The 27,223-nt window shown below is 39.7% G+C and overlaps 2 protein-coding genes across 10 annotated transcripts in view; one reads left to right on the top strand and one right to left on the bottom strand.

Moving 5' to 3' along the window:
- The window catches only part of prdm6 (PR domain containing 6), a 203,938-nt gene extending 199,857 nt beyond the window's left edge, over window positions 1-4,081 (top strand). For 7 of the 8 annotated variants that reach the window (XM_082554516.1, XM_082554518.1, XM_082554519.1 and 4 more), the window contains one exon: window positions 347-4,081. In XM_082554516.1, the coding sequence (XP_082410642.1) occupies window positions 347-461 (115 nt within the window). In that variant the 3' untranslated portion in view covers window positions 462-4,081. The remainder of the gene's footprint in view (window positions 1-346) is intronic. The other variant, XM_082554521.1, reaches the window with a different exon arrangement.
- Window positions 4,082-11,762: 7,681 nt separating this feature from the next.
- Window positions 11,763-27,223, bottom strand: part of cep120 (centrosomal protein 120) — a 34,295-nt gene continuing 18,834 nt past the window's right edge. For both annotated transcript variants that reach the window (XM_082554510.1, XM_082554511.1), the window contains exons 19-21: window positions 14,516-14,661; window positions 13,699-13,965; window positions 11,763-12,560 (exon numbers count right to left, since the gene is read on the bottom strand). In XM_082554510.1, the coding sequence (XP_082410636.1) occupies window positions 13,749-13,965; window positions 14,516-14,661 (363 nt within the window). In that variant the 3' untranslated portion in view covers window positions 11,763-12,560; window positions 13,699-13,748. The remainder of the gene's footprint in view (window positions 12,561-13,698; window positions 13,966-14,515; window positions 14,662-27,223) is intronic.

Here is a 27,223-nt window from a genome sequence, read left to right as displayed (position 1 = left end):
GATATATCTGAGTGTGTGTTAAAGTGTGTGAGATGGGAATACCCTCCTCAGCCCGCCTGATAGATTATTGACAGGTGGACTGTGTGTAATTTGTCGGTCAGGTTGTGAGGATCAGGGCAACAATTACAGCTTGCTGCTCCGCTGGGCCTCACACACACTTTATACTGTCACTGGATATTAGGGTTAACAGGGAGGTGTGTGCGTGCGCGTGATTGTGTACATGTGCGTCAGCAGATGTTAAGGTTTTGCCTTTTAAAGTGTATTTCTCCTCAGCTCTGTTCAGGCTTCTCTACGTGCAGACTCCTCTAATCGCTGTCTTTTGTGCGTCTTTCTGTTTGTGCGTCAGGTGCGAGCGTTGCGACCGCAGCTTCACACAGGCCACTCAGCTCAGCCGCCATCAGCGACTTCCCAACGAGTGCAAACCCGTGAACGAGACCAGCGAGTCCATCGAGGTGGATTAACCCCCGACTGTTTCCCGACTGAGACCACGTCCACATTAAGACAGTTCAATATGAAAATGTGACTCTTTCTTCAGTTTTGGACCTCCATCCACACCAAGACGCTCACTTCATATTAATTCTAATTTAGTTTTCCAGAAATAAAGCTCCTGAGGAGCATCACTGTGTTAATTGGGTCCAACCTGCACTAAATTAAATGTGTGGATTAAAAATAAAGTTTGCAAATTCCAGGAGTTTCCAGGGATAAACAACAAAATGTGAATGTATGGTAAATTTTTTTGGGCAAGTATCATTTCAGTGTAGTGTGAGAATCACTTTGGTCTTATTTACGATCACATTTGTTTCACCTTTCCTTGCTTTTAAGTTGATGACAACACCTTAAGTTACCACAGTAATGCAATAACAGCTTTCCAATAAGCTCTAAACCAAACAACATGAGAGGAAGTGTCATGGTTGTTGTAACTTTTCAGTCGTGTTGACCCACCTGACTGCGGTTGAAGTAAAAAACTTGCAAACACACAGAGAAAAGCTGCTGGTTGTGGCATTTATGTCCAAACTCTCCACCAGTCATTGTTAGCTTCCAATAGATCAGCCCATTTTAACGGACACGATACGGCTTTTTAATTCAGTTCAGTTTTATTTATTTAGCACCAAATCATAACAAAAGTTGCATCAAAGCGCTTTATATTGTAAGGTACAGATCCTAAAATAATACAGAGAACACCCCAACAATCAGATGATCCCTATGAGAAAGGCAACAGTGGGAAGGAAAAACTCCCTTTAAACAGGAAAAACACCTCTGGCTCAGGGAGCTGGCGCTGTCTGCCGTGACCATTGCAGACTTTTTTTTGATGATGGGAAGAAGAGTCAGTGTATGATAAATAACCAGCTCCTAATGTCAGATCCTCACTTTGTAGCTGATTCTGGATCAGGATGGTTTTCCCTGGAGGTCTTAGCTGATGCCAGCAGAGGGAGTTAAATGTGTTGGTCCCCTAATAAATACTAACTATTGCTTTTTATTTGGGCTCATTTTTGGGCCTCTCTCTCTCCTGAGTGATGCAGTGTCAGGTGACCATTAAAAAAACAGTTATTTTAACTGTCACCAGATTTATATCAGGATATGTCCAGTGTTTCTGAAAACACACAGTAGAGGTCACATGTCTCTGCAAACAAACTGAATGCTCTTTATTAAAGCACACAGGAAGAGAGGGAACAGATTTCATGCTTTCCCGATGTTTCTGTGTGGATGGGGGTCTTTACTTAAGACTTTTTTCAGATTTATCTGTCTTGGTGGGAACGTTTGTCTGACTGTTTACACTTTTGACTTGACTGACTGAGAATTCTGGAGAGGAGCAGCATTCAAGCCACATTCATCCTGCTGGAGAAACTCCTGATTCAACCAAACCAAAGATCTCTTTTCTTTCCTTCTTTTTTTTCTCAGCAGAGATTCAGACGGAGGAGTCGGACTAACAAACTTTTGAATATTTATTGGGGACGTTTTGGAATCCACAACAGGGTTCCCTCCAAAGAAAACTCTTTCCTGAAACCGGGACAATAACAATGAAATACCAAAAATATTAAGACTAATGGTCTGTCTGTAGCTTTACTTCTTTTTTTCTTTTTGCAACAGTGATGCCAAAGGAGGGCGCGACCAAAGCAAACAGTGAGCAACGACTCGAACGTCTGAGGATGACGCTCGAGTTTTACATCACAAAATGAACACCATACAAAGAGTATGTACTGTAAAAAAACAAAAACAAAAAACAGACAAAAAAAAGAAAGGACAAAGGAAACAAATTATATTTATCTTTTTCCTCATATCATGCTTCAGGCACTTTTGTTTTAAAATGTTTATAATTTAATATTAGAGATGATGAAGAAAAGAGGGAAATAGTGCAGAGATGATGGATGCGATGATTGAAATTTCTTTTTTCTTGATGAAATAATCATTTTTTAAAAAGTTTCAATATGAAGTTGACAGCATGTGTTTAATTTCTTTTTCGTATGCTAAACATTTCTTAAGTTCATGGGGTTTTTTGTTGTTTTTTTTATCTCAGATGAGGCACAAACATGTTAACAAATTTTGGGTTTTGAAGAATAGTTTATCATGTTGTCTGGTAGAGTATATTTGCTACGCAATGCAAGTTTGAATCCACTCAGATCTCAGCTGTGTAAATAGTCCTGTGTCATAACGATTCACTTTCTATTAAAACGACTGAGGGTAAAAAGCACATTTAATACCAGATGAACACCAAATAGGTTTTTGTGCCTGAGCGTTAAAAAAGCTTTAATAATGTTAATAATCTGAAAACTGTAGCTTCTCTTTCCAAAGACCGGCCGAGTGGATGTAACTCTGCTGTCCAAACCAAAACTCAAACAGATGTTTCACTGCAGGGAAACTATTTTATTTTTTATCACATGCGTGTCTCAGAGAGGTCAGGAGCACCTTTAGACCTCACACAGGCCTGGAGAAATTGGAAAAATGTTTATTCCCCAACCAGTTGGTGAAGGCTGACGACAGAATCATCGCTAAAGTCACACAGGCCTACAAACCAGTGAGAATCCACCTGGAAACCACAGGTTACCAGAGAAAAACCCCACACTGGTTGGTGGACATTGCTACACCAAACACGCCCTTGGGATTCCTCTGACCTCTATCAGGTTACTGCTCTCAGCTGTAAATTGTGCAGAAAACCAAAAGGTGTGATGCAAACCAGAAACTAGTAAAAAAACCATGAAATTAGTGCTATAACGGCATATTTCCAAAGGTGAAAACTGTTATTTTTGCAGGTGAATGGTTCTATTTCTTTCACTACCGATTGGCAACTGTGTTTACAGACACATCTTCTGTGCAAACTGCAGGCAACAGAAGCAACCTGCTAGTGACCAAAGCAATGAGGAGGATTTGGTGCAGCACCCTGTTAGCATCCAACTTCACCTAGCAACTGGCAGCCTCCAGCCTCTGCAATAAAGATAATAAATCCAGATGTTTGGGCAGTCGAGCATCTGGACAGAGGTGCCCCTCAAACTCTTACAGACTCGTTTGTGTTCTTAAAAGTAAAACAGTTTTGCACCTGAGAGAAATATCTCTTTACTCAGAACGCAGCTTGATCCAACGATGTATATAGAAAGATGCAAACTGTGGATCAGTTGGGACTAAAGTGAAACTTTGACCAAACTCACTTCTTGTTCAGAATCCAGAAGCCGGACTTTAACACTATAACCTGAGAAAAATGTAGCTCCAGCAGATGTTTCTAATTAAATAGGTAAGTATTCTAATAATAATTTAGGCAATATAAAGATTTACCTTCTGTGTTCTAAGTCCTACTTCTGACATTTTCAGTGTTAAACTCTGATGATGACCTGAACAGAAAGTGAAACTTACTTGGGGCCTCTGATGATGATGATGATGATGATGATGATGATGATGATGATGATAATCATTTGCTCTGTAATGTCAAACAGAAAGTCTCCAATTTCAGCTCAATCTTGTTTGCATGATTCCCTCAGCTCCCCTCCCTCCTCCCATTCCCATTTTTTAAAAAGATTGACAAAATGAGATCAAATAGCAAAAAGACGTTGTTCCAGAGGAAAATAAAGCTGACATCCACTTTTGATTCTTACCCATGATGCTCTCTGTGATCTTATTGTCTTACATTGTTTGCTGAAATCACCTGCACTACATTAACTTTCTGGGGATGACAGAAAAATGTAACCACTTTTATGTCCGCGGCAATTTGTTGAGCTTGAAATTTGTCTTGTTTACAACAAAAATTGACAGCGCTTTCATCTCTGCACAGAAAATATTACTACTGTGAGCCGACTTGGCTTAAGGCTCTTTCCAGAAGTGAGTCTCTCCAAATGTCCTGTTATAGAGCAGAAATAACTGGTCTGGTACAAAAATGATTTTAGCCTCTTGTAACATCATCGTTATAGAATTTCTTTGTTGTCTTTTTTATAACTCATCCATCTGGATTTATTGCTGCTACATTATATTTACAGATGATATGATTTACTTGTGAAGGAGTCCAAAAAGTTTGTCCTTGATGGGGAAAATTCTCTTTTCCATTAATTAAATTTAAATTATGTTTATGAAAGTAGCTTTAGCAATGTAAAAAAAATGACTGAAGGTGTTATTAGCTTGCTATCATTAGCTGAAAAGTTTTTTACTGTATCTAACAAATATGATCACGTATGGCTCCCAAAAACGGCATGATCAGTGGTCATGATGGTAACATTGAACCTTCAAAATGTATCTAGAAAGAAAATGGTTACATCACGAAGACCCCAGCCATCTTTTATATACAGTCTTTGGTGTTTACCCTTCATGTATTGGTGCTGTCAGTTGTTACTGTCAAACCTTTAAGTGGTCACAGAGGTGCTGATCAGACGAGAATCGGATATTAATCAGATTAAAATGATCCCTGTTCCCAAATTCCATTTTTAAATAATTTCTGAAGTTTTTCACCTTCACACGGCTTAAATATTTTATCTTCTTGTCACACAGGATGGTCCATCCCTCAATCACCAGCTGCCTCTACTTACTGCTAATAATGTGTGACACACACAGCCCTGCCTTGACCTCCTCTCTGTCAGTCTGCAAGCTGCATTTTCAAACTTTCCAGTCTGATTTCTGAAATTATTCCTGTGAGGATTCAACAAAATTTTACCAAAACAAACACAAGGCGAGCCTTCAGACATCACTCACAGGGATTTTTTTTTTCACCGTGGGAAACTGATCCAAACTCTGAAGCCAAACAAATGATCCCACAACGAGAAGTTTGAGGAGTTTTTTTCCCCCCACTTTCTAAATGTCTGACAGACACATGAGTGAGTCAAGATTAGATTACACGTAATGAGATTATGGCAGCGATAGTTTTAATTAGAAGCAGTTAGTGTGAAGGAAGAAAAACAAACGTATAGAAACTGCTGACTGAGAGACGAGAGAGAGAGAAGGAAAACTGTTCAGTTTCATTTGTTTGAACAAGTGAAAAATGAACAAAGACATTAAATTCCCAGGAAGAGGAAAAAAAGAGAAGAACGCCTGATTTATGACCTCAGCCTAAATAATTTAAAACATCCCCAGCTGAAAGAGAATCCAGATTATGCAATGAGGAAAATCAGAAAAAAGGAAAATTGCACACTAATTATAGCAATCGCTCATTTGGAAATGAGTTGAAATGAAGGGAAAAAAGTTGTTAATGTACAACAGGATGTAAATTAGACCATAAACAGAGTACTTGTAATAGAAATCAGGTTACTGTGACCCAAGAACAACTTAACCCTTGAGCAATAATGAAACTTTACTATTACAAGCTTTGCTTAACATCAAAGGAGGTAATAATATTAAACTTTTTTTTATTATAAAATGATAATAAACAAAACATGTAACAAACAGAGAGAAAACTACCAAAAAAACAACACTGAAGAAAATAAAAACACTAAACTACAAAACGGGATCGAAGCATTGCAGGTTTAGGCATCACAGCCTTCAGGGCTGGAAAACCAAAGGTGCTCTAACGGGGGCTTAGACTCCCAAAGTGAGTCCATCTCCACAGACCCCTGTCATAAATGTCCAGTTTTAAGTTTAGGGTCGTGTCCTCTTTGACAGGCAGGTGGATGCTGAGACATGTAGCTGCAGCTGCTAGCGCTTCGTGTTTGCTAAGTGAGTGACTGAATCAGACTTTTAAACCAGGTTTGTGCTGTTGATTCATTTTGGAGTATTTTTAATGCAATCAAATGACAATCTGGTTTGCTTTGTGACTCATTTTACTACTAACCCATTCTCTTGAGGTCCCATCACAGCATTTTGATCGGGTTGAGGTCTGGCCCACTGAACAACTTGATTCTTTTTATTTTCAGTCATTTTGTAGATTTCTGTGCTTAACTGTAACGGGTAATGTCCTGTTGCTTGACCCATTGTCAGCCTAGCTTCATTTGTTAGAAATGGCATTCTCTAAAACAGCGGTCCCCAACCCCCTTGGTACCAGGCCGCGAGAGTTGAGGCTCAGGTGTGAAATGTATGGTTTTCAGGGTTTTTATCGGTTTTCAGCGTTATTTTGTTATCGTTTTTATCGTTAACTCGGTTTTCCTGGGTCTTTTCACGTGTGTTATGAATAAATGTTCTTTTTTTCGGTACCAGTACTAGTTTTATTTTGTTGTATTTAGAGATGGACCGATCCGATATTACGTATCGGTATCGGTCCGATACTGACCTAAATTACTGGATCGGATATCGGAGAAAAATAAAAAATGTAATCCGATCCATTAAATATCACGAAAGCACCTCACAAAACTTGCAACACGCCGTAACTCACCTCAGAACGTATGCATCACGTGATAGAGCGGCTGTGGCATGCGGGACCTGTCGGTGGTCTGGATAGCATGTGGAGCTTCGCTAGCAACCCAGCATTTCATCTCCGACAAAGTTATCCCGAGAGAAGTAAAGCAAGTGTGTAAGTCCATCTCTGAATGTTTGTAAAGCATTCCTGCGTTAAGCTTAACAAGCGACTGCCTCTCGCTCTCCTGCTGCTACTTCAATCATGAAACTGCTAATGATCAGCTGATCGGCTTTTCTGTCGCGAGTCCTTGTCTGTAGTTTGCTTTTGGCCCACTTTGCACCAGAAAGAGGAAACCAGCGGCTGAACAACAGCAGCACGTTTAAGCTTGATCAGCTGTTGTTAGAATTTATTTAATATTACTTTCTACTCGAGGATCTTTTTCTACGTAGCTGACGGCTGGTAACTGTGCAGGGGCGCATCTAGCAAAGTTTAGCCAGGGGGGCCGATAGGGCATGAACAGGGAAAAGGGGGCACAAAGACATACTTTTCTTTCTTATTCTCATTTAAAATGTCAAGCTTTTAATAAATAATTATCTGACACCCAAAGTTTTAATTTGATGTAAAATGTATAGAAGTCAATTACTGCATATAGTAACTGTTAAGTCTAATATACCCTAGTAAGCTATAGTACTTTTTCCTTTGGGAAGGTACCATCTGTGCAGTCTGCAATTTTGTTGAAGAAAGATGTTGAATCTATTTAATATTTCTTGAAAAATAATTGATTTCTGTGTATTTTTTTTCACACTGCATCAAATTAAGGTTGATTACGTCGATTAAGCATCATGAGGTGGAGCGTGAGGGGTGGTTCCCTATTTTTTATTTATTTATTTTTGTTGTTGCTGGGAGTTGGAACCCTATTAGTTAGGTTGCTTAATATTTATGCTAAGTACTCTTTAAAATACCAGAATAGGGAGGATGGTGTAGGTTTAAGTTTATTAGATTGATCAGTATTGCTGAACTATGAAACATTTTTTTTGCATACAGGTATAACAGAATAGCTTTAGTGTAGTTGTTGTTTTAAACTTGAGTATGAACTTATACAAAATGCAGCAAGATATTTAAAAAACAGCTTTGTTGATTAAAAAACACTATATCGGATTCATATCGGTATCGGCCGATATCCAAATTTATGATATCGGTATCGGTATCGGACATAAAAAAGTGGTATCGTGCCATCTCTAGTTGTATTTATCCGTGACGCCTTAAAGGCCGGTCCGTGAAAATATTGTCGGGCATAAACCGGTCCGTGGCGCAAAAAAGGTTGGGGACCGCTGCTCTAAAACACTTACAGAGAAGTTCATGGTCAACTCAATGGCTGCAAGGTGCACAGGTCATGTGGCTGCAGAACAAGCCCTCATCATCACCCGTCCCCCACAGTGATTCAGAGATGATGATGATGGTTTGTGCTGATATGCTGTGTTTTATTTTTTCCAAATGCGGCGCTGGGCATTATAGCCAAAGATCTCCACTTTGGTCTCATCAGTCCAAAGGATTGTTGCAGCCGTTTGGTGGTTTCCGCAGATGAGACTTTGCAAACCGAAGCTATACTGCCGTGTTCTTTATAAAGGAAAGCAGCTTCTTACTGGCAACCTCTCCAGACAAACTGTACTTGTTCAGCATTTTAAGATTTTTTTTAAATTTAAAATTAAAAATTACATTCACTGAACTAAATGTCCAAATTTGAGCTGACACCCTGAAGTCAAACATTAATCAATCATCAATCAGGTCAAACACTAAAAGTAACTGTTCATTCATGAATAAGTAAAGTTGCAAATTCAGTTTCAGAGCTTGCACATACTGGTGGATTAACAGAAACATGATAATAACGACAGTATGGTTAATGGGAACTAAAACACACACTTTAGAACAAACACTGTGGGTCAGCTCGGTTGTACTCTACAGTGGCAGATACAAGAGAAGAAGACTTCAGAGAATGGGGTTTCCCCCACCATGTGTGTGTGTAATGGGTGTAATGGTTATAATGCTTTGCTTTGAGTGGAATTTCCTGTTCGGAAGACTGGGAGCATATTAAGCAGAGTAGAGGTTGCACTTTCAAAACCAATTAGACATCAAGCTTTGGAGGGTTTTTTTCTTAAGTTTTAATTGGAAACATGTTGGAGGAGAAAGTTTCACTGTGAGAAAATCTGTCTGCTGGTAACCCGACCACAGCTTCAGATATATCACATGAAAGAGTCCGTTTGTGCACGGCAGCCACAACATTAAACCCACTGTGAGGTGAAGCTGATGAGATTTATCTCAGCACAGAGCAATGTTCTGCTCAAAAGACGATCAGCAACCTTCAAGGCTGGAAATGTCCCCCAAACTGCAGTCCCTCTAATGGCCACGAGAGGCTGACTGCAAAAGTGAGACGATCCCCATTGACTCTAATGTTAAAATGTTAAAATGCACAGCATGAATAAACTTGTGTGCAAGACAGATTTGACTCTTGCTGAAGAAATTTGAGATGTTGACAGGTAACCAGCAAGAATCAAGGCTCTACTCTGGGCCTCCTCCTGATGGGACATGTCCCGAACACCTCATCCAGGAGGTCAGGTGACCAAAGCATCTCGACTAGCTCCTTTCAGTGCGGTGGAGAGGTGGTTATATGCCTCCTGAATGATCCTTCTCCATCTGACAGGATGGAGGAGGATCCTGACAGGAGGATCTTTGGATGAAGATCATTTCCCCTACTGGTCGTTTGTATCTACAATCTCCATCATTCTTTTGGTCACTACCCAGAGCGCACGATGATAAGTGAGGGTAGGGACATATATTGACTATTGACTTTTCCCAGAACAAAATAAATTTGAATCGTCTGTACGAAAGAAATAAGAGTAAATTACTGTTACTAATTATTACATATTAAATGTTATTTGATAGAGACAATGCAATGCAGTGCAATAAAAGTGGTATGTTGCACAGATTGTATAGCTATTCGTAATTTCCAACCCTTGTGACTAGTTGGGCTTTTATATCCACAATATACAAAGATAAGAAATTACAATAAATATATGTTTACTTGGAAAGAAAATATACACGATAACAGAAAATATATAAAAGAAGATACAATAATTAAAACCATTCCTAAGAATATTAAATGATAAAATTATAGTATCATTACTTTAAATGGCCTTTGACTATTAACTATTGACTGTATCATTAATTCTCTGGTGTCTGTTCCATGTTGCTTTTCATCCACATGCGAGCTATAGCTCCAATCCTGTTCTTCACACGTTTCTTGAATACTCTAAAATCTGTTGTATCAAAGACTTTCTGTAAGTCACTACAAAGTAGCAGCAGAACATTTTAAAAATGACCCGCTGACATCAGTGAATGGCTTTCGAGACTTTCCAATATCCAACATCTGGCAAAAATGGAATCACAATATTTGAAGGTTGACCATTCAACTAGCAGCAGCTATAACACAGTCCTACTTTTCTTATACCCCTAACCCTATATTTTGAAGGAAGACTAAATGGACTTTTAGGAGCAAAAGTGTAAGGTGCATTTGTTGTGCTGCATTTCCACTGACACTTTTCTTTGCTGGCTGTTTGCAAAGGCAGGACAATTTAGTAAAACCAAAAATGACAGGTTCTGATTGCCTAGATTTTAGAGTTCAGGTTATTGATTAGATTCAGGTTGTCACTGATGACGACTTCAGAGGGTTAATAAGTGAACATTCTGGCTTAAAAAAGGGAAGAAAATAATTAAAGGCTGCATGTGAATCTCATTTCATCTGTCCCACTCTTGCAAACACTGACTGCTTTTCATTTATTTTGTTGCATTTTCTGTTTTCAAAAGCATTTTTCTTTGAGTCTTCTGTCCGTATGTTTTGATTTTAAACCCATTTTTTTGTTTCCATTTTGGTTGTACTTGCTCCAAAAATTTAGACACAAAAAGACAACTGGAAACAACTGCCATCCTTTGAAAGAGACTTGAAGGAGTTGGATCATCCTTTCCATTGTTTCAGTTCAAAGTCCTCTTGTTTCAATTGTCTCATTGGGTGTAATTATGACATTATGATGTCTGATATGAAAAAAATCAAAAAGAGGAGAGATACAACTAGAGGTGCCAACTCAGTTTGTAAATAACATCACTTTTGCATCACAGCTGCTCCTGGCTTTCTTTGGAAACTTATCAAGTAAAAACATTTTTCAGAATAAAAACAGTGAGAGGGTCACTAACATCTGAGCATCATTTTACATCCTTGTTATGCAGCAAATTGAACTGAAGTTTTAAAAGCTGGAGGTAAAAACGCAGAAAGCCGCTTTAAACATCAACATTTTTTCACTTGACTTTTTCTTCACGTCTTCCTCTCGTCCTCGTCTGCACGGATGAGCTGGAACATCTGCTCACCGTGAGCACACACTAATGCATCTGCGTGTGTGAGAGAACATGTTCTACATGTTATAACACATGTCGTCTGTCTGCTCAGCGCAGTCCATCTTCAGCTCTGTTTCATTTCACTTTGGACCTAAAAGTATTTTGCATTTTTAGGATTTACTCTTTTATATTTACTGCTTTAAAAAAAATAATTCTAACAGCTGTAATTAACAGAAACTTTGCAGAACTTACAGTTTAATAATCAATTGGATGGATTGTAGGGAATATTTTGAGAATTTAAAATATCCCGATGGCACATGGAAGTGTGCATCATAAATGACCTCACTCAGTTACTTGCGTCCTGTATTACTCGAGTACTAAAGCTCCAGTCCAATGAGCAACAGCAGTTATAGATTCATTTTTACATCATCTGTAATTCTTCCTCCTCATTTGGTTTAGAATAAAATCACAATCAGGACTCCAATGAAATATTCTCATATTTACATTTACTGGCGAACAGAGAAATGAATTTATTTAAAAGAAACGGTTTCAGGAGAATTTAAAATTTTTAATGATGAGTAAATATACTGATCTGCTCTCTAAAAAACACTAATGAAAGACACACAGCAGCTTTTCTCTCAAAATAATTTATTCCACACGTGCACACAGATCAGTCATCTCTGATCATTAAAAAATAAATTAGATCTCAGTGTTTGCAGGAGAGTTTCTGAGGCTACAGCGCCACCTGCTGTCAGACAGAAAAACTCCTCAACACTGCACACAGGCTCGTCAGAGTCTCTAATAACTTAAAAAGAACATTTACTCAGTACTGCTTCAGGCTCTCAAGGATCACTCTGCTGGTTTCCTGTTTTTAGTAAAGAAACATCCGATCTTGTTGATTTTAACAAGATCCAAAAATCAAAAGTTCGTTTTTATTATATTATAATTTATTCTCTGCTTCCTAAGCAGCCATTATGTAAAAATGAGCATAATAACGTCAACAAAATAAATTTATCTGCATGGAGTGAAAAAAAAGGAAGTTTTCCTGATCCTCTGTTAAACTAAACCGAATATCTTTTTCAGATATTCACAAAACATGAAATAAAGGAAGAAATCGAACAATTAACTAATCATCGTTTGAGTCTGTGGTGCGTTCACTGACACAACAAATGAAGGACGAGTCTATTTACACAGTTAATACACTAACAGACACTCAGTGAATGTTGCAGTGTCCTTGAACGTTATGCATTTGTCTTTTTAAAGGTAAAACACTGAAAATCAGCAGGATGATGCTTTAAAAGCAAAACTCTGAGTTTTTATACAACACTCACTCGTTCACAGATAAACACAGATTTTAAATAGAGGTTGATTTATGTAACAGACGCTGTCGAAGCTTCAGGACTCCGGGAGAGTTCATCCACCATCATGCGCTTGAGTTCTGTTTGGAGACAGATTTTGGCGCACATGAGAAAAAGATCTCATTCAGGTTCTAAGTTGCTATATTTTCTATCATATCTATTCTATTGGTGCATGTTCATAATGAGGTTGGTAAAATTTTTAAATAACGAGGTCAGTGCATGTACAAGTACTCTCTGTGGGCTGAAACCTCTGACTTCAGACTGCTCTGAATACTTAATATCACAGGTTTTTTTTTTACTGCTTGCTCTGTATGATGTCACAGAGAGGGGGTATCCCTAATACAGTTATCTCAGACACAGAATCCATAGAGGCTACATGCTGTTCATCTTTGCGTTAAAGTGAAAGCCAATCGTAGGAAAGCTGCCTTTTTCCATATAGACGCTGCTGATATCGAACTTTACACACTGCACTACATTAAACTCCATGATTAAGGTACATGTGACATATCACTGCCAGCACAGGAGGCTCAAGGCCTTGTTTAAAAAATAAAAATACTTACAGAGAGCGCAATAATTCAATAATATGCTGCATTTACTTTAAAAATGTCCCCGCTGCTCGGTAATTGTCTTAAAAGGAACATTGTGCACGTCTCATTGCTTTATGTGATAAATACAGAGGGAAACTGTTTTACATTTAATCAAAATGTAACACAGCACAGATCTGCACGAATGCACAAAGGTCTAGGTTAACATTAATTATTTATATGTTATACACAAATACCATAATAATGAAAAATTTAATGCCTGATTGTGCAGCACAGAGGAAAGATGTTTATTCAGCAGTCGGGATCTGCTGAATAAACATCTTTCAGACTGATGTGGTCTGTGGTCGGTTGGAGCCCTCAGGCTCTGCTTCGCCCGTGTGTGTCTGAAAGTGAGGGTGGTCCTGAAAGGGGAGGAGCTAAAACAGCGCGTTTCAGATGAGCCAGGGGGGGATGCAGGTTACAGGGATTACTTTGAACTGTAAATCATGAAAAGCTGTTGTAGTATTTTCCAAAAAATAAAAATATAAGCTGGATATTAGCAGAAAGGGTCCATTTAAATTTTACCCAATTACAACAAACGTGTCGCCTGTTTGTTTTCTTTCTGAAGAATTACAAAGATGTGATCAAATCGGACTCAGGTTTCGAACTGAATTCAAACAGGTAGCCGATTTACCTGCAGCCTCAGGTGTGACTCAGACTCTGATTGGACGGCTGCAGCAGCGGTCAGAGCTTCCCTCTGTCCGTCATGGCTTCCTGTATCTGCCTGTTGAGCTCGGCGATGATTCGGTCTTCGTGGGTATAAACTCCGGTCCTTAGCAACGCGTCTCTCTCTTCCAACAGGCGGCTCAGGTGCTCCTCGGCGCTCTCGCTCAGAGCCAGACCGGGGGCGGGGTCAAGCACAGAGGGGGTGGGGCCTAATCTGTCATCTTGCTGTTTTAACCTGTTGAAGAAAACAAAATGCCTTACAGGAGTCTGTACTGTGAAGCAGGGTTTGGGGCAATATACTTTCAGGTTCAACGCTCAGATTTTATTATTACAAATGAGGCATGTTGCCATGGTAACTTATGCTGCAGATTTGCTGAACTTTTATGCTCAAGACGAGAAAAAGCTACTGCCAAAGGATGCATCAGTCCTCTGGAAAGTAGCGTAAATAAGAAACTGAATTTTATTCATTCATGTTTTAGGTGCAACTTTATTTTTTTTCCTGTTGGTTGTAATTAAAAAAACTAATTGCTCACAGCTGTTTGCTGGCTTATAGTGAATTCTGTCTACAGAGGCATTTCCAGTCTTAAGCGTGCAGACAGCTTTACTCCTGCCATTCTCTATGATGTTTCAACTGTTTCGTGTGAGCGTGCTCACAGCTAAATTTGGAAACTCTGGGTTGGTCGAGCTGATTTTTGCGACCACTTTGCGGTTGCTGATGTTGGGATAAGTGCAGCCACGTAACAGAAAGACACCCCGAGTCTGTTGAACTTGATCATCACCATCACCTGTTGAGCTCGTTCCTGATGCTGTCCAGCTCCTGTCGGTCCTGTCGGACCGCCTCCTTCTCCTCCGTTGCTAGGTAACGCAGCCTCATGGCTTCAAGCTCAGCCTGTTGTTTCTTCAGACGCGTCATGGCGTTTTCCTGCTCCCGCTGCAAAAAACAAAACAAGAGAAACTATGAAGCTGTGAATGTTCGTTAAATGTGAGCAGAATCAGGTTCTCTTTCACCTCACGTAACCTCAAGATCTTCACTGTGACTTCCAACACGTTTGACTTGAACCTTGGCATTCAAGCACCGGTCAACTGATCAGATCTGAACTGAGAATATTTGAAAATAAACCTCTGACCCGTGCGCTGAAATGTGTGAGTTCAGATGCCAAGAAAGTGTTTTTCCAAATTGCACACAGAGCACTGTGGTGATAAATTTGTCTGGTTTCACATTTTCATAAAGCTGGCCTGAGAAAAATGCCGCAGGGCTTCGAGAGAATTCACACGGAGACCAACAGCAACGCGGTGAGAACTCAAAGGAAACTTAATAAAAAATGTCCAAAAGCCGTATTTCTCTCAGCTGCTCGGGCCTCCAGCTCAGAGTTCCCAAAACCGTCCCGAACAGCAATCTGAGCCGAGTCAGCTGGACGCTCATAAATCAACAAAACCGTCTGAAGAGAGAAAACAAATGTGGCGTTCCTTCAGACCTTTAATTATAAATGTAAAGAGTTATCATTTAAAGGCTGCAGGTTATACATCCAACAACCTGCAGAAAAAAAATATGATATAAGAACATAAAAGATTGAAGGTGATGACATAACTCCAACATATGAACCTACTGTCTACGAGAAGGGATAAAAAGAGCATGTGCTGTGAAAACCTCGCGCTTTCAAACCGTATTTAAGACATAATTAAATGTAAACAAATGATCAAATAATCTAGATTAAAAAAGTACAAAGTCTTTTTTGGTCAATAAAATAATAAAATGGGAGAAAAATAATGCGAAATCTCAACATACAAAAGCATAAAGTGATGTTACCAAATATCTTTTTACTTTTAAATTAGAAAAATATTACATATTCAACACGAGACCAAGAGAAGCAGAAAAGCACACTGGGAGAATTTTCTACTTTCAGTTTATTAAAAATGACCGAAAACGTTGAATAAATATGAAAACAGCTGCAGATGAATCATCTATTGGCTAATCATTGCAGCTCACGTTTTATGTAGTGATTGGAGAAAACAGTTACTGGGGTATTTCTTATTATTCTGACTGTCACCGTTAAAAGTGACAAATATCTGGCTACACGTGAACCCTGGAAGGATGTGTGAATGTTTCCAGCACTAGCAGAGGGTCAGCAAGTCATCAAAATTACTCATAACCCCAGTCGAGGGCTGCCGCTAACACTTATTTTTGTTATTAAGCACATTTGAGAACGAATTACGTGGTTAGAAATGATGATCCAGAAAAGTGGTTAAAGTAAATTCTCATGTTTGGTAATTAGTTACCGCTGAAGGTAACTAATTAATTAATTAGTTAATTAATCAGTTAAACCACTTCTTAAATGTATTAATTAATCTGATGACTAATTTCATGATCATGTGATTGTTGTTTGGTCTGTAAAACATCCAGCAGTGAAGTCTGATCTGTGTAACAGTCCACAAACAAATTTAAATATTTAAATTAAACTGAATGAACTAAAGAGTAATGAGTCATTTAGAAACATCTAATATTTGCCCTTTTCCTTTGAAAACAGGGTGGTGGTTAGCAGCTACTCAGCTGTGACATTCTTCTCATGTCTAATGTTTTGCTTGCAAAGTTGCATTTGCAAAATCTAAACAAATAATTTATTTCATTATAAAAGACAGAAAAAGCTGAATATTTGGCACATTGTTTTTTAATATTATTTAAAGAATTGAAATATTGAAGGGATTGCATAAAACACAGAGGCAAGCTGACCAGCAGCTTCATTAACATTTAACAGAATGTGAGACCAAAAAAATGCAGGAATTTCTTAAAGTAGAAACATTTTGTCTGAAAAACAGTCCAAAATATTTAATCTGTCATATGTCAGGATCAAGATTGGCAGCACTTAATATCAAACTATTACATGTTTTACTAACAGGTAAACAATTAATCAAATCAACCAATTGGGTTTTAGGTTTTTAGGGTTACTTGCAGGATGAAGTTTGTCTGGGCTTTAGCACAAAGGTTTTAAGTCACTTGGCCACTGGTTTTGGTTTATGGCAGCTTTATGCGGTAACCTGTTTCTTATCTTCATGCTGTGCTGAAGATCTGGAGGTTATCCACTGTTCTGACAAACAGACTAAAATATTTAATATCTGATGGCTGAACAGCAAACAAACAGTAGGAAGTTATGACAATCAACACTTTGGTTTTGTTTTTGTTTTTGTCTTTTTGGGGGGGTGGGGGGGGGGGGGGGGGCTTCTTATTTCTTATCATGAAAAAACTGAGATGCTCTCTTTAACAGCTTAAACTAAAAATTATGTTGATTTATTAGGTAACTGATTTTTTAAAATATTTTTAAATAAATGATTTTCACAGGGGAGCTTAATGTTCTTGCTGCACCTCCCTGTTGTCTCTGGGTATGACAGCTGCCTTCCACTATCCACAGATCGGCACATTTGAGTAATCGCTGATTCAAAATTGACTGTAGGCATGAATGTGAACCAGAATGTTTCTCTGTGTTCGGCCTACGAAGGGCCGGCAATCTGTCCAGAGTTTACCCTGCATCTCTGACCAAGCTTGCCAAAATGAGCTGGGACAGGCTCCAGCTCACTGCAGACCTGAATCAGATCAGCTGTTCAGACAACAGATGGATCAAAGGTCTATGAAAACAATGAAAGCTGTTTTGTCTAACTTCCAAAATATTAAATTTATCATAATTGAAAGGCAAATAAAAGCAGCAAATGTTGACAATTAAGTTAATTCTCCCTAAAGCGAATGGCAGTGTGTGGTTACGTGATGGTTAAGCACTTTGTTTTTGATGCACTCAAACGATGAACTCTTTTGTTTTTCCCCAGCAGAAAGAGTTTCACTGGAGTCTGTTTTGAAATCGGACGACAGTTTACATTTTTAGAGAACAAAATCCAAAAGTCTTTAAATTTACAGAAATGAGGCCCCAAAAGCGGAAAGTTCAGAGGAATTGTAAAATGGGAACAAAAGCTTGACGGTTAATATGTAATCATGTATCAAAATAATGGACAATAACTTTCCATTGATGAGCTAATGGATTTACTGACTAACTGCAGCTTTATTTTCTTAGTATCCATTAGTTACAGTGCAGATTGACCATGATCTCATGGAGAAGGCGCACCAAAGGTCGAAGGCGATCCTCTAAATTTAACCACTAAAAGCAGTTGTTAAAATATCTTTAATAGGCTGAGCAACATTACCATCCCATACTCAGCTGACGGCGCAATAATGAGGAAGAGTGCGAGCAGCAGAGCGCAGGCAGTGGGGAGGTGATCGGAGAGGCTGGAATCTGTCTGTGCGCTCGGCTGATAGAGAGCAGATCGAGCAGCCGGCTCATTCTGGATGGGAAAACCAACATTTTCACATTACACACACACAGAAAGCTTCCACTTTCACACGGCTGGTCGCCTCCTCACAGAAAAAACACACCCTCACTCACACCCTCACTCACACCCTCACTCACACACACACACACACACACACACACACACACACACACACACACACACACACACACACACACGTGTGTTGACACAGGCTCAGCTCTCTGTGGACCATTAACAGTCTGTATTACAGGCCGTTTTAGGGCTAATTACTAGAAAAACAAACAGGCTAAACATTTTCTCTAGTGCCCGCTGCCAAGGACAACCTGAGGCTGAGTCCTGAAACAATCAGAGGACGAGGTGATACCGAGGCCTCAACAGGGGGGTAGGAGGAACGGGAGGCACAGAGAAAAGTAGCTAAAAGTCAGGACTCTGAAGCAGATATTACAAAGTTGGGCTCTGAATCACAGCTGACAGCATCAAAATAACCACATGGACAGTTCTAACAAAATGTGGTCACCTACCCGAGAAGTGTATTTGACAGGACAGACATAGTTCTGGATGAAGGGGGACCAGTGGCCACGGATTGTAAACTAAATATAAGGCAACACAATTAATCTGATTTTGGCTTCCACCAATTATGAAAACAAAATAATCTGTATAAAATTATTCCGTTGGTTCCTCTTTCTGTTCAGCTCCCTTTAGAGGTTGCCACAGCAGATCATCTCCCTTCATCTCGCCCTACCCTTAGCACCCAACCCTATCACAACAACTATCATGTCCTCCTTCACGACATCCATGAACTTCTCTGTGGTCTTCCTTTTTTCCTCCAACCTGTCAGAGCCATCTTCAACACTCTTTCCCCAATATATCCACCATCCCTCCTCTGCACATGTCCAAACCATCTCAAACATGCCCCTCAAACCTCAACCTGAGCTGTCCCTCTGATATTCTAATCTTGTCCCTTCGGGTCACTCCCAGTGAAAAGCATCTTCAACTTCTCCCACCTCCAGCTCGACTTCCTGTCGTTCGTGCATCATAGCAGGTCTCGCTACCATCTTGTAAACCTTCCCGTTCACTCTGCTGTCCTGATGTCTTGTTGATTTGATCCGTCCATCTATCTTTCTGTTATACTCATTTCTAACCCTGTTCATCCTGCTCACTCCGAATGAAAATCTTAGCATCAGCTGAGGTAACCAAAGGAGAAACTTCACTTAACAAAACCCATGTAGAAGAAAGCTCAAGGTATGCTTTGACTCTAGGGGCAAATGCCAATTTTTGGAAGTTTTTGGTATTGTTCATTAAATTAAAAAAAGAAATAAAAAAGCTTTGGTCACCAAAAGCGATTAAATTAACGAAATTAATCTCAGCCTCTACTCAGAAGTGTCATCTCTTTGCAGATAAGATAAAATCCACAATCATGCAGCGATAATATTTATATTTCTCCATGAATATGCAAGCGTCCAAGTGGACTTCAACCTGCTCTTCAAGTTTTTTTTGTGACTGGTCATTTATCTATGATCCATCAACTACGACCTTCAGGTGCATTTAATAAAATATAATAGGCACAACTGCTTGTCCGTGGTGTATAAACACGACCTTACTGCTCAAGCACAGACCTCCCTCTCCCCGGCCACCTCCTGCAGCTTGTCCGGGGGAACACCAAGGCGTTCCCAGGCCAGCCGAGAGTTGTAATCTCTGCAGCGTGTCCCGAGTCTGCCCTCAGGCCTCCTCCTGGGGCCTTTTTACATCCTTTGATGTAATCGAGAGACTACGAGCATCTTGTGTAGAGCATCTAGCATGTGAAGCCCACTGGTGTGGTTCAAATCACAAAAAGTCAAACAATCAAAAATCACGACAGAAAGAAAGTTGGACTTGGAATTTCCAGTTTTATAGACGTTGAATTGGCGTATTTTTCATTTTTCAACATTAGTGGTACCGCTGTATCGAAATCTCTGAATATATAGCTGTGTCTATTATATCAGACTGTTTGAATAAAAGAGCATCCATCTTAAGTTCCTGATTCTTGAAACACATTCAAATGAAATGTTTAAACAGACCGAAAATATAAACTGAGATAAAATGATATCCATGACCACTGTGAACCACAACACAACATCCAGCCTTCACTGCTCCTTTATCAACGGCTAAAAAAAAACTGCTGTGAGCCTGAAGATGAAGACCAGGCTGGATGCTGGTTTCTGGGATGGATGTTCCGAGAATGACTTCTCCTCCCCCGCTGTCTGACCCTCCATTACTCGCCTGTACTGTCAGAAGTCTTGAGCAGCTGGGTGGGGGATGCCTCGTACAAACACTTTCATCCCATCGCTTACATGTGGACACACTTTTCTATAATCACATGAAGTTTTCTGAGCAGCTCGCCACCTGTGGGAGTTCAGGGGGAGTTTTTCACCAGCGCTCTGTGAGCTTGTTTAGAGACATGACGGATAAAACACGAAGGAAATGAGGATGATTAGAGATAAACGAGGGTTCCTAGCTTCATATACAGAATCTCTGGTTTCCATAAGAAGCTGGGTGAGCTTCACACACAAGAGCAGTTTTGTAAATCACTTAACCCACATTTTGGCCGTCTGGAGAAAAACAAAGTGGAGTTTAAGTAATAAGGACTCACAGATGTTTTTAGAAAATGTGCAACTTACATTGTTTGAGTAAAGCACTATACAAATACAGGCCATTTACCATTTCCTCAGATGAAAAAAAAAATATCAGCAAGTTTTATTTATTCAAGAAGTAGACTGATGAGAAATTTGCCAATTTTAGGAAATAAAACTGGAATAAAATGTTTTTGAATATAGAATAGAATAGAATTAGAATTCAACTTTATTGTCATTGCACATGCACAGGTACAGGGCAACGAAATGCAGTTTGCATCCATCCAGAAGTGCTTTAGTGATATAGATATATTACAATATATATTAGCAATAATATAGATATGTGAGTATATTACAGAAATGGGTCTATTATGGTATGTTATAATGTACACGGTATGAAGTATGTTGTGAATATTCTATAACTATAAGTATGTACAGGCTGTAGTGAGTACAAGCTATGTACAGGATATGAACAGGATATAAATATGAAAAACTATACAGAATATGAAATAAATAACTTTACAGAATCTGGGATATACAGCTATACAGAAATGGGAACTATGCAAGTTGTAAACAGTTGTAGGATTAAAGATTATCGAATGTACAGAATGATTATTTACACAGAGCTATACATTAGTGCAGTTAAGATAAGTGAGGGTGTAGATAGTTTCTACAGAGGCTATATAAAGTGCTAGTGGTTGTGAGTGGTGGTTCAGTCCATGTTATTATTGTGTTTGAGGGTACAGTTGTCGAGACGGATCAACAAGTTTTCAGAATTGAAGTCATCAATTTCATCTTGAGAACTCTTACCATCATACTGATATAATTATTAAGTCAATATCACAACCAGCAGCCTAAATAGTGTAATGTTTGCAGACTTTTCAACCTCACTAATTAAATGTAGCACTGAGCAGATGAGATCTTTGCAACAGAGGGTTAAACATGCCTGCAGCTCTGTTATATCTGCTGTGTTTGAAGGGTTAAGGTCCATATGTTCAGGCTGCAGGGACATGCAGAGTGGAGGTTTAAGACCAATAAGCAGGAGATAAAAGCTGCAGGAGCAGAGTTGAAGAATGCCGTCCGTCTATAATGGAGACCGAAACATTTAACATTAAGCACTGGGTTTGTATTCACTCTTTGAAGTGAAGTTTCAATGTATTAGTAGCACTGAAATATCGGAGTTGCGATACCTAGTTAAAGCTGAAGTTCTTATTTGTTCAATCTTTAAAACAAGCAGCGACACACAAAATAAACGATTTAAAAATGAATTATGGGACCAAAAGCTCAATAATCTGACCAAAATCAGCTTTCAAATTTACAATGTTTCACGTTGGTTGTTTGCATATTATAACTTCAGTCACCACAGTGAGCTGTAGAAAGAACGGCACAAACAGTGACAACATGCAGACGAGTGTGTAAAGCTGTGATCGAGCTTTTTGTAAGACCAACTCTGAACCATGTCAATCACTAAAAACTGCAATTCTGCCCGACATATTAGTCGTTCACCTAAACTGTGAAGTCAACACAGGCCTAAGCTTAAAACTCACTGCAGTAAAGACCAGAAATAAAAATCAAGCCCATCAGTGTTGTTGTAGAGCAAGAAGTCAAAGCGGCAAACAAAGTGATCATGAAGGGTTTTTAAATGATCTGAGAAAGTCATCTTTTCCAACTGTCACAAAATCTTCCTCTGTCATCTGGGAATCTCTGTGTTACTGCATGGAAATAAAAGTGAAAAGCAGTTAGAGACTAAACTGCTTGTGCACCCATGTCTTCTCAACCCTGCCTCAAGCATGCCTGGTGCCAGAAGGCAAATACAGAGCGCTAGTCTATTCCTGGGGCAAAACCAGGCTCACTTAACTTTAAACAGCAATGTTTTCCTGGACTTAACCAAACTAAACCTATCTGAGTGGAAATGCAAGAAAACGACAAGAGAAAAAACAAAAATGATCAAAATCAGCCTCAGCTTTATAATAACCATCCAGAAAATGCTCTACAAACCAATTTTCACTGTTAATATCAACCAGCTTCCTAACAGCTTACTCCATTGCAGAGTTGTGGTGGGGGGGCTGGACCGAAGCCTAGCTCAGCTGTCGCAGGGCGAGAGGCAACTGAAGTTTAATTAACGGTCAATTTACCATTTATTAACAATGGTTATAGTAGAGTGTTTCCCATTTTTCATTGTTCGACACATTCTTTTGGCTCCATTTGAGGTTTCTGTTCCTGAGAAATAACTGATGTTCATTACCAGCTCTCTGACCGACAAGTGGTCAAAAACGTCATTTCTATTCCAACTGTTTGCAATTTGTGTTAAATTCACGTTCCCAGTGGAGCTGCTTGGCTCTTTATATTAAACTTCTATGAACTACCACTGTTTGCCTTTCCTGCTTTGCTTATGTGTTTTCAGCCGCGTGCTTACTTCCAGATGGACTGAAAACCATCCAGCAAAGCAACTGTGTGGAAAAAATTTGAAAATTCATCATGTGTAGAGTATTATTCCTTAAAATCTCTCAGTACCGATCAAACCCTTTGACCCTCGCTGTCTGGGACAGCACCCCTCACCCTGGGACTCCATAATATTTCAGGAATGACCAGTGGGAACCATCAGAGTGTCCACTGAGACCAGTAACACTGAAATACCCTCAGACAACATGTTACATCTGCTGTTTGACAGACAGTTTTATACAAACACACTCACGGCGTCATGAGAGAGGACACTTTTAGTCTGGATAGCCCCGAGGGGAGCTGAACTCAGCAGCAAGATCACATGACCAATGAAACCAAGACATGATGGAGGTTAACTGGTCCAAGCAGAGAATGGACCTTCAACAACCTGTTATAAAACTTTAACCCCCGGCAGACTCTTTCCCATGGAAAAGGATTGCATTTTTCTACGTGGTAAGATAAAAAGCATTTGCAGGTATGTGGGCACATGGAAGATGCTGCACTTAAAATCAATAAAATAACAAATACTCTGTGGCAATCAGTGGAGTATTGAGCTCCTAATCGTGATGACCAACTCCAACTCTACTGCTACATCTTCAAAAGGTCCAGAAGAGTGAAGAATGTTATCTTGTGTGACAGAAGTTTGTGCATCGCCAAATTGTAATCTAAGTAATTCTACCCTGTATATGTACAGTGGGGCAAAAAAGTATTTAGTCAGCCACCGATTGTGCAAGTTCCCCCACTTAAAATGATGACAGAGGTCAGTAATTTGCACCAGAGGTACACTTCAACTGTGAGAGACAGAATGTGAAAAAAAAAATCCATGAATCCACATGGTAGGATTTGTAAAGAATTTATTCGTAAATCAGGGTGGAAAATAAGTATTTGGTCAATAACAAAAATACAACTCGATACTTTGTAACATAACCTTTGTTGGCAATAACAGAGGTCAAACGTTTACTATAGGTCTTTACCAGGTTTGCACACACAGTAGCTGGTATTTTGGCCCATTCCTCCATGCAGATCTTCTCGAGAGCAGTGATGTTTTGGGGCTGTCGCCGAGCAACACGGACTTTCAACTCCCGCCACAGATTTTCTATGGGGTTGAGGTCTGGAGACTGGCTAGGCCACTCCAGGACTTTCAAATGCTTCTTACGGAGCCACTCCTTTGTTGCCCGGGCGGTGTGTTTTGGATCATTGTCATGTTGGAAGACCCAGCCTCGTTTCATCTTCAAAGTTCTCACTGATGGAAGGAGGTTTTGGCTCAAAATCTCATGATACATGGCCCCATTCATTCTGTCCTTAACATGGATCAGTCGTCCTGTCCCCTTGGCAGAAAAACAGCCCCATAGCATGATGTTTCCACCCCCATGCTTCACAGTAGGTATGGTGTTCTTGGGATGCAACTCAGTATTCTTCTTCCTCCAAACACGACGAGTTGAGTTTATACCAAAAAGTTCTACTTTGGTTTCATCTGACCACATGACATTCTCCCAATCCTCTGCTGTATCATCCATGTGCTCTCTGGCAAACTTCAGACGGGCCTGGACATGCACTGGCTTCAGCAGCGGAACACGTCTGGCACTGCGGGATTTGATTCCCTGCCGTTGTAGTGTGTTACTGATGGTGACCTTTGTTACTTTGGTCCCAGCTCTCTGCAGGTCATTCACCAGGTCCCCCCGTGTGGTTCTGGGATCTTTGCTCACCGTTCTCATGATCATTTTGACCCCACGGGATGAGATCTTGCGTGGAGCCCCAGATCGAGGGAGATTATCAGTGGTCTTGTATGTCTTCCATTTTCTGATGATTGCTCCCACAGTTGATTTTTTCACACCAAGCTGCTTGCCTATTGTAGATTCACTCTTCCCAGTCTGGTGCAGGTCTACAATACTTTTCCTGGTGTCCTTCGAAAGCTCTTTGGTCTTGGCCATGGCGGAGTTTGGAGTCTGACTGTTTGAGGCTGTGGACAGGTGTCTTTTATACAGATGATGAGTTCAAACAGGTGCCATTCATACAGGTAACGAGTGGGGGACTGAAAAGCTTCTTACAGAAGACGTTACAGGTCTGTGAGAGCCAGAGATTTTCCTTGTTTGAGGTGACCAAATACTTATTTTCCACCCTAATTTACGAATAAATTCTTTACAAATCCTACCATGTGAATTCATGGATTTTTTTTTTCACATTCTGTCTCTCACAGTTGAAGTGTACCTCTGGTGCAAATTACTGACCTCTGTCATCATTTTAAGTGGGGGAACTTGCACAATTGGTGGCTGACTAAATACTTTTTTGCCCCACTGTATACCCTATAATGCTACCCTGTGTTCTTCTTGTGGTCCACAATATTTTGAATGAAACACTAATCCATCAAGTTTTTTTTCCACTTATCTAACGCAGGGTGGTTGGGGGTCAGAACGTGTCTCTGGTATCATAGGGCGAAGGGTTGAGTACACCCTGTAAAGGTCCCCAGGCTAACACAGAGAGACAGACAACCATTCACGCTTACAGCCAATTTAGAATCACCTAGCACACATCTTTTTGGATTGTAGGAGTATCTGGAGAGAACGCGCAATCTCCACATGTAATGTACTAAAAACTGCACTACTGAGTACATTATGTGCACTTTTATATAAGTAGATTTACATTACTGCAAAACTGATACACAGACTGTATGATTATAGATAAAACTGCTGAAATATTTCAGAACGTATGCTTCCGTTTAACCTTTAATTTTTCTTTTTACCTGGATCTTTCTCAACTTCAATTGATGTCTCTTCATCACAATACACTGATGTTTTGACAAAAAGTCATAGTGGGCATTTCTTTATATTCTGTTTATAGTTTCAATTAATTTTCCAAGGTTTTACATCATTTTAAGCTCACAAAAGAACAAAAAGTACCTTATTATTATTATTATTATTATTATTATTGTTAATAAATAATTGTATATATTCAATTATTTACTTGAATTCTAAAAATATAAGATTCATGGTTTTTAAAATGGCCATCTGCAAATTCCAGCAACGGCCTCAGTAGCAGTTCAAATGTGAGCGGTACCCAAAGCTAGAAACAATAGATTCTTCGGGGGGAAAAAACCTGCTAAAACGTGAAGCAAAATGTACTTGAGTGGCCTAGAAATGCTGGAAAAAAAAAAAAAAGGCATTAAAAATAACCCACTTTTGCATAATTTGCCCATCAGATGCAGGCAGGTGGTTTTAATGTTGTGGCTTATGATTATATTTGACTTCTATGGTGGACTTCAGTTCACATCAGAACAGCAACAGCCCCTTTTCTTTCCTCCATAAACTTGGATTTTGTATCAAAGCCTTTGTTACTGCTGGATCTGCAGAAATAAACTGGCCAAGAAGTCTTTGCTTCTTTCTTTTCAAGAAAATGACCAAGTGTAATTCTCTGTCCCACAACACCTAGCTTCTAAAAATACCACATTTACGCTTCTCGTCCCAAAACTTTAATCTCTTTGTGCCCTAGTATTTTTTCTTTGAAAAGACCAACTTAAGCTCCTTGTCCCAATATTTTGAATTCAAAAAGGCAGGGGCCGACCCTCTGATCTAAAACCACAGTCCTGTGTGGGTATTAATTCTCCAGCCGCTTGCACCTCCTGGGTAGAAAAGCACATTATTCCTTGGACAAGAATTTTTATGATCTGACTTGAGCTAAACAGCACGCCATGCGAGGCGCTGAGAGGAGAGAATAAATAGGCGAGTAGAGGCCGAGAAAAACCAAACAAGCGGCGGCTTTAAAAACCGCGGCGCACCAAGACGGATGGTCGTGTAAACACAGGCCTGATATTTTATAAAAAGCGAGAGTGTGACATCTGAATAGTTAGCGCCTGACTAGCTTATTGCTCAACGCAAACCCAGGGAATGATTAATAGGTGGGGGGTGACACTCAGAGCTGAACCCCCTTAGAGGTGCATAAATCACTCTGTGTTTTCTTTACAATGATGTGGCACTTAAGAGAGGGGAGGAAGGAGGGATGGGGAGGAAAAACCAAAAGAAAAAAAAGTGAGAACAAAGATGGGAAACGAAAAGGAAGGCGAACCAAAAGGAGGCAGACAGGAGGTACAAGGAAGGATACGTGAGGCAGACGAAGAAAATTAAGAAAAGAAAGGAG

The sequence above is a fragment of the Aulonocara stuartgranti genome (assembly GCF_965226115.1).
Source record: "Aulonocara stuartgranti genome assembly, chromosome: 12".
NCBI classification, from domain to species: Eukaryota; Metazoa; Chordata; class Actinopteri; order Cichliformes; family Cichlidae; genus Aulonocara; species Aulonocara stuartgranti.
The sequence above is the reverse complement of the archived record's forward strand: the minus strand, read 5'-3'. Positions and strand labels throughout refer to the sequence as shown.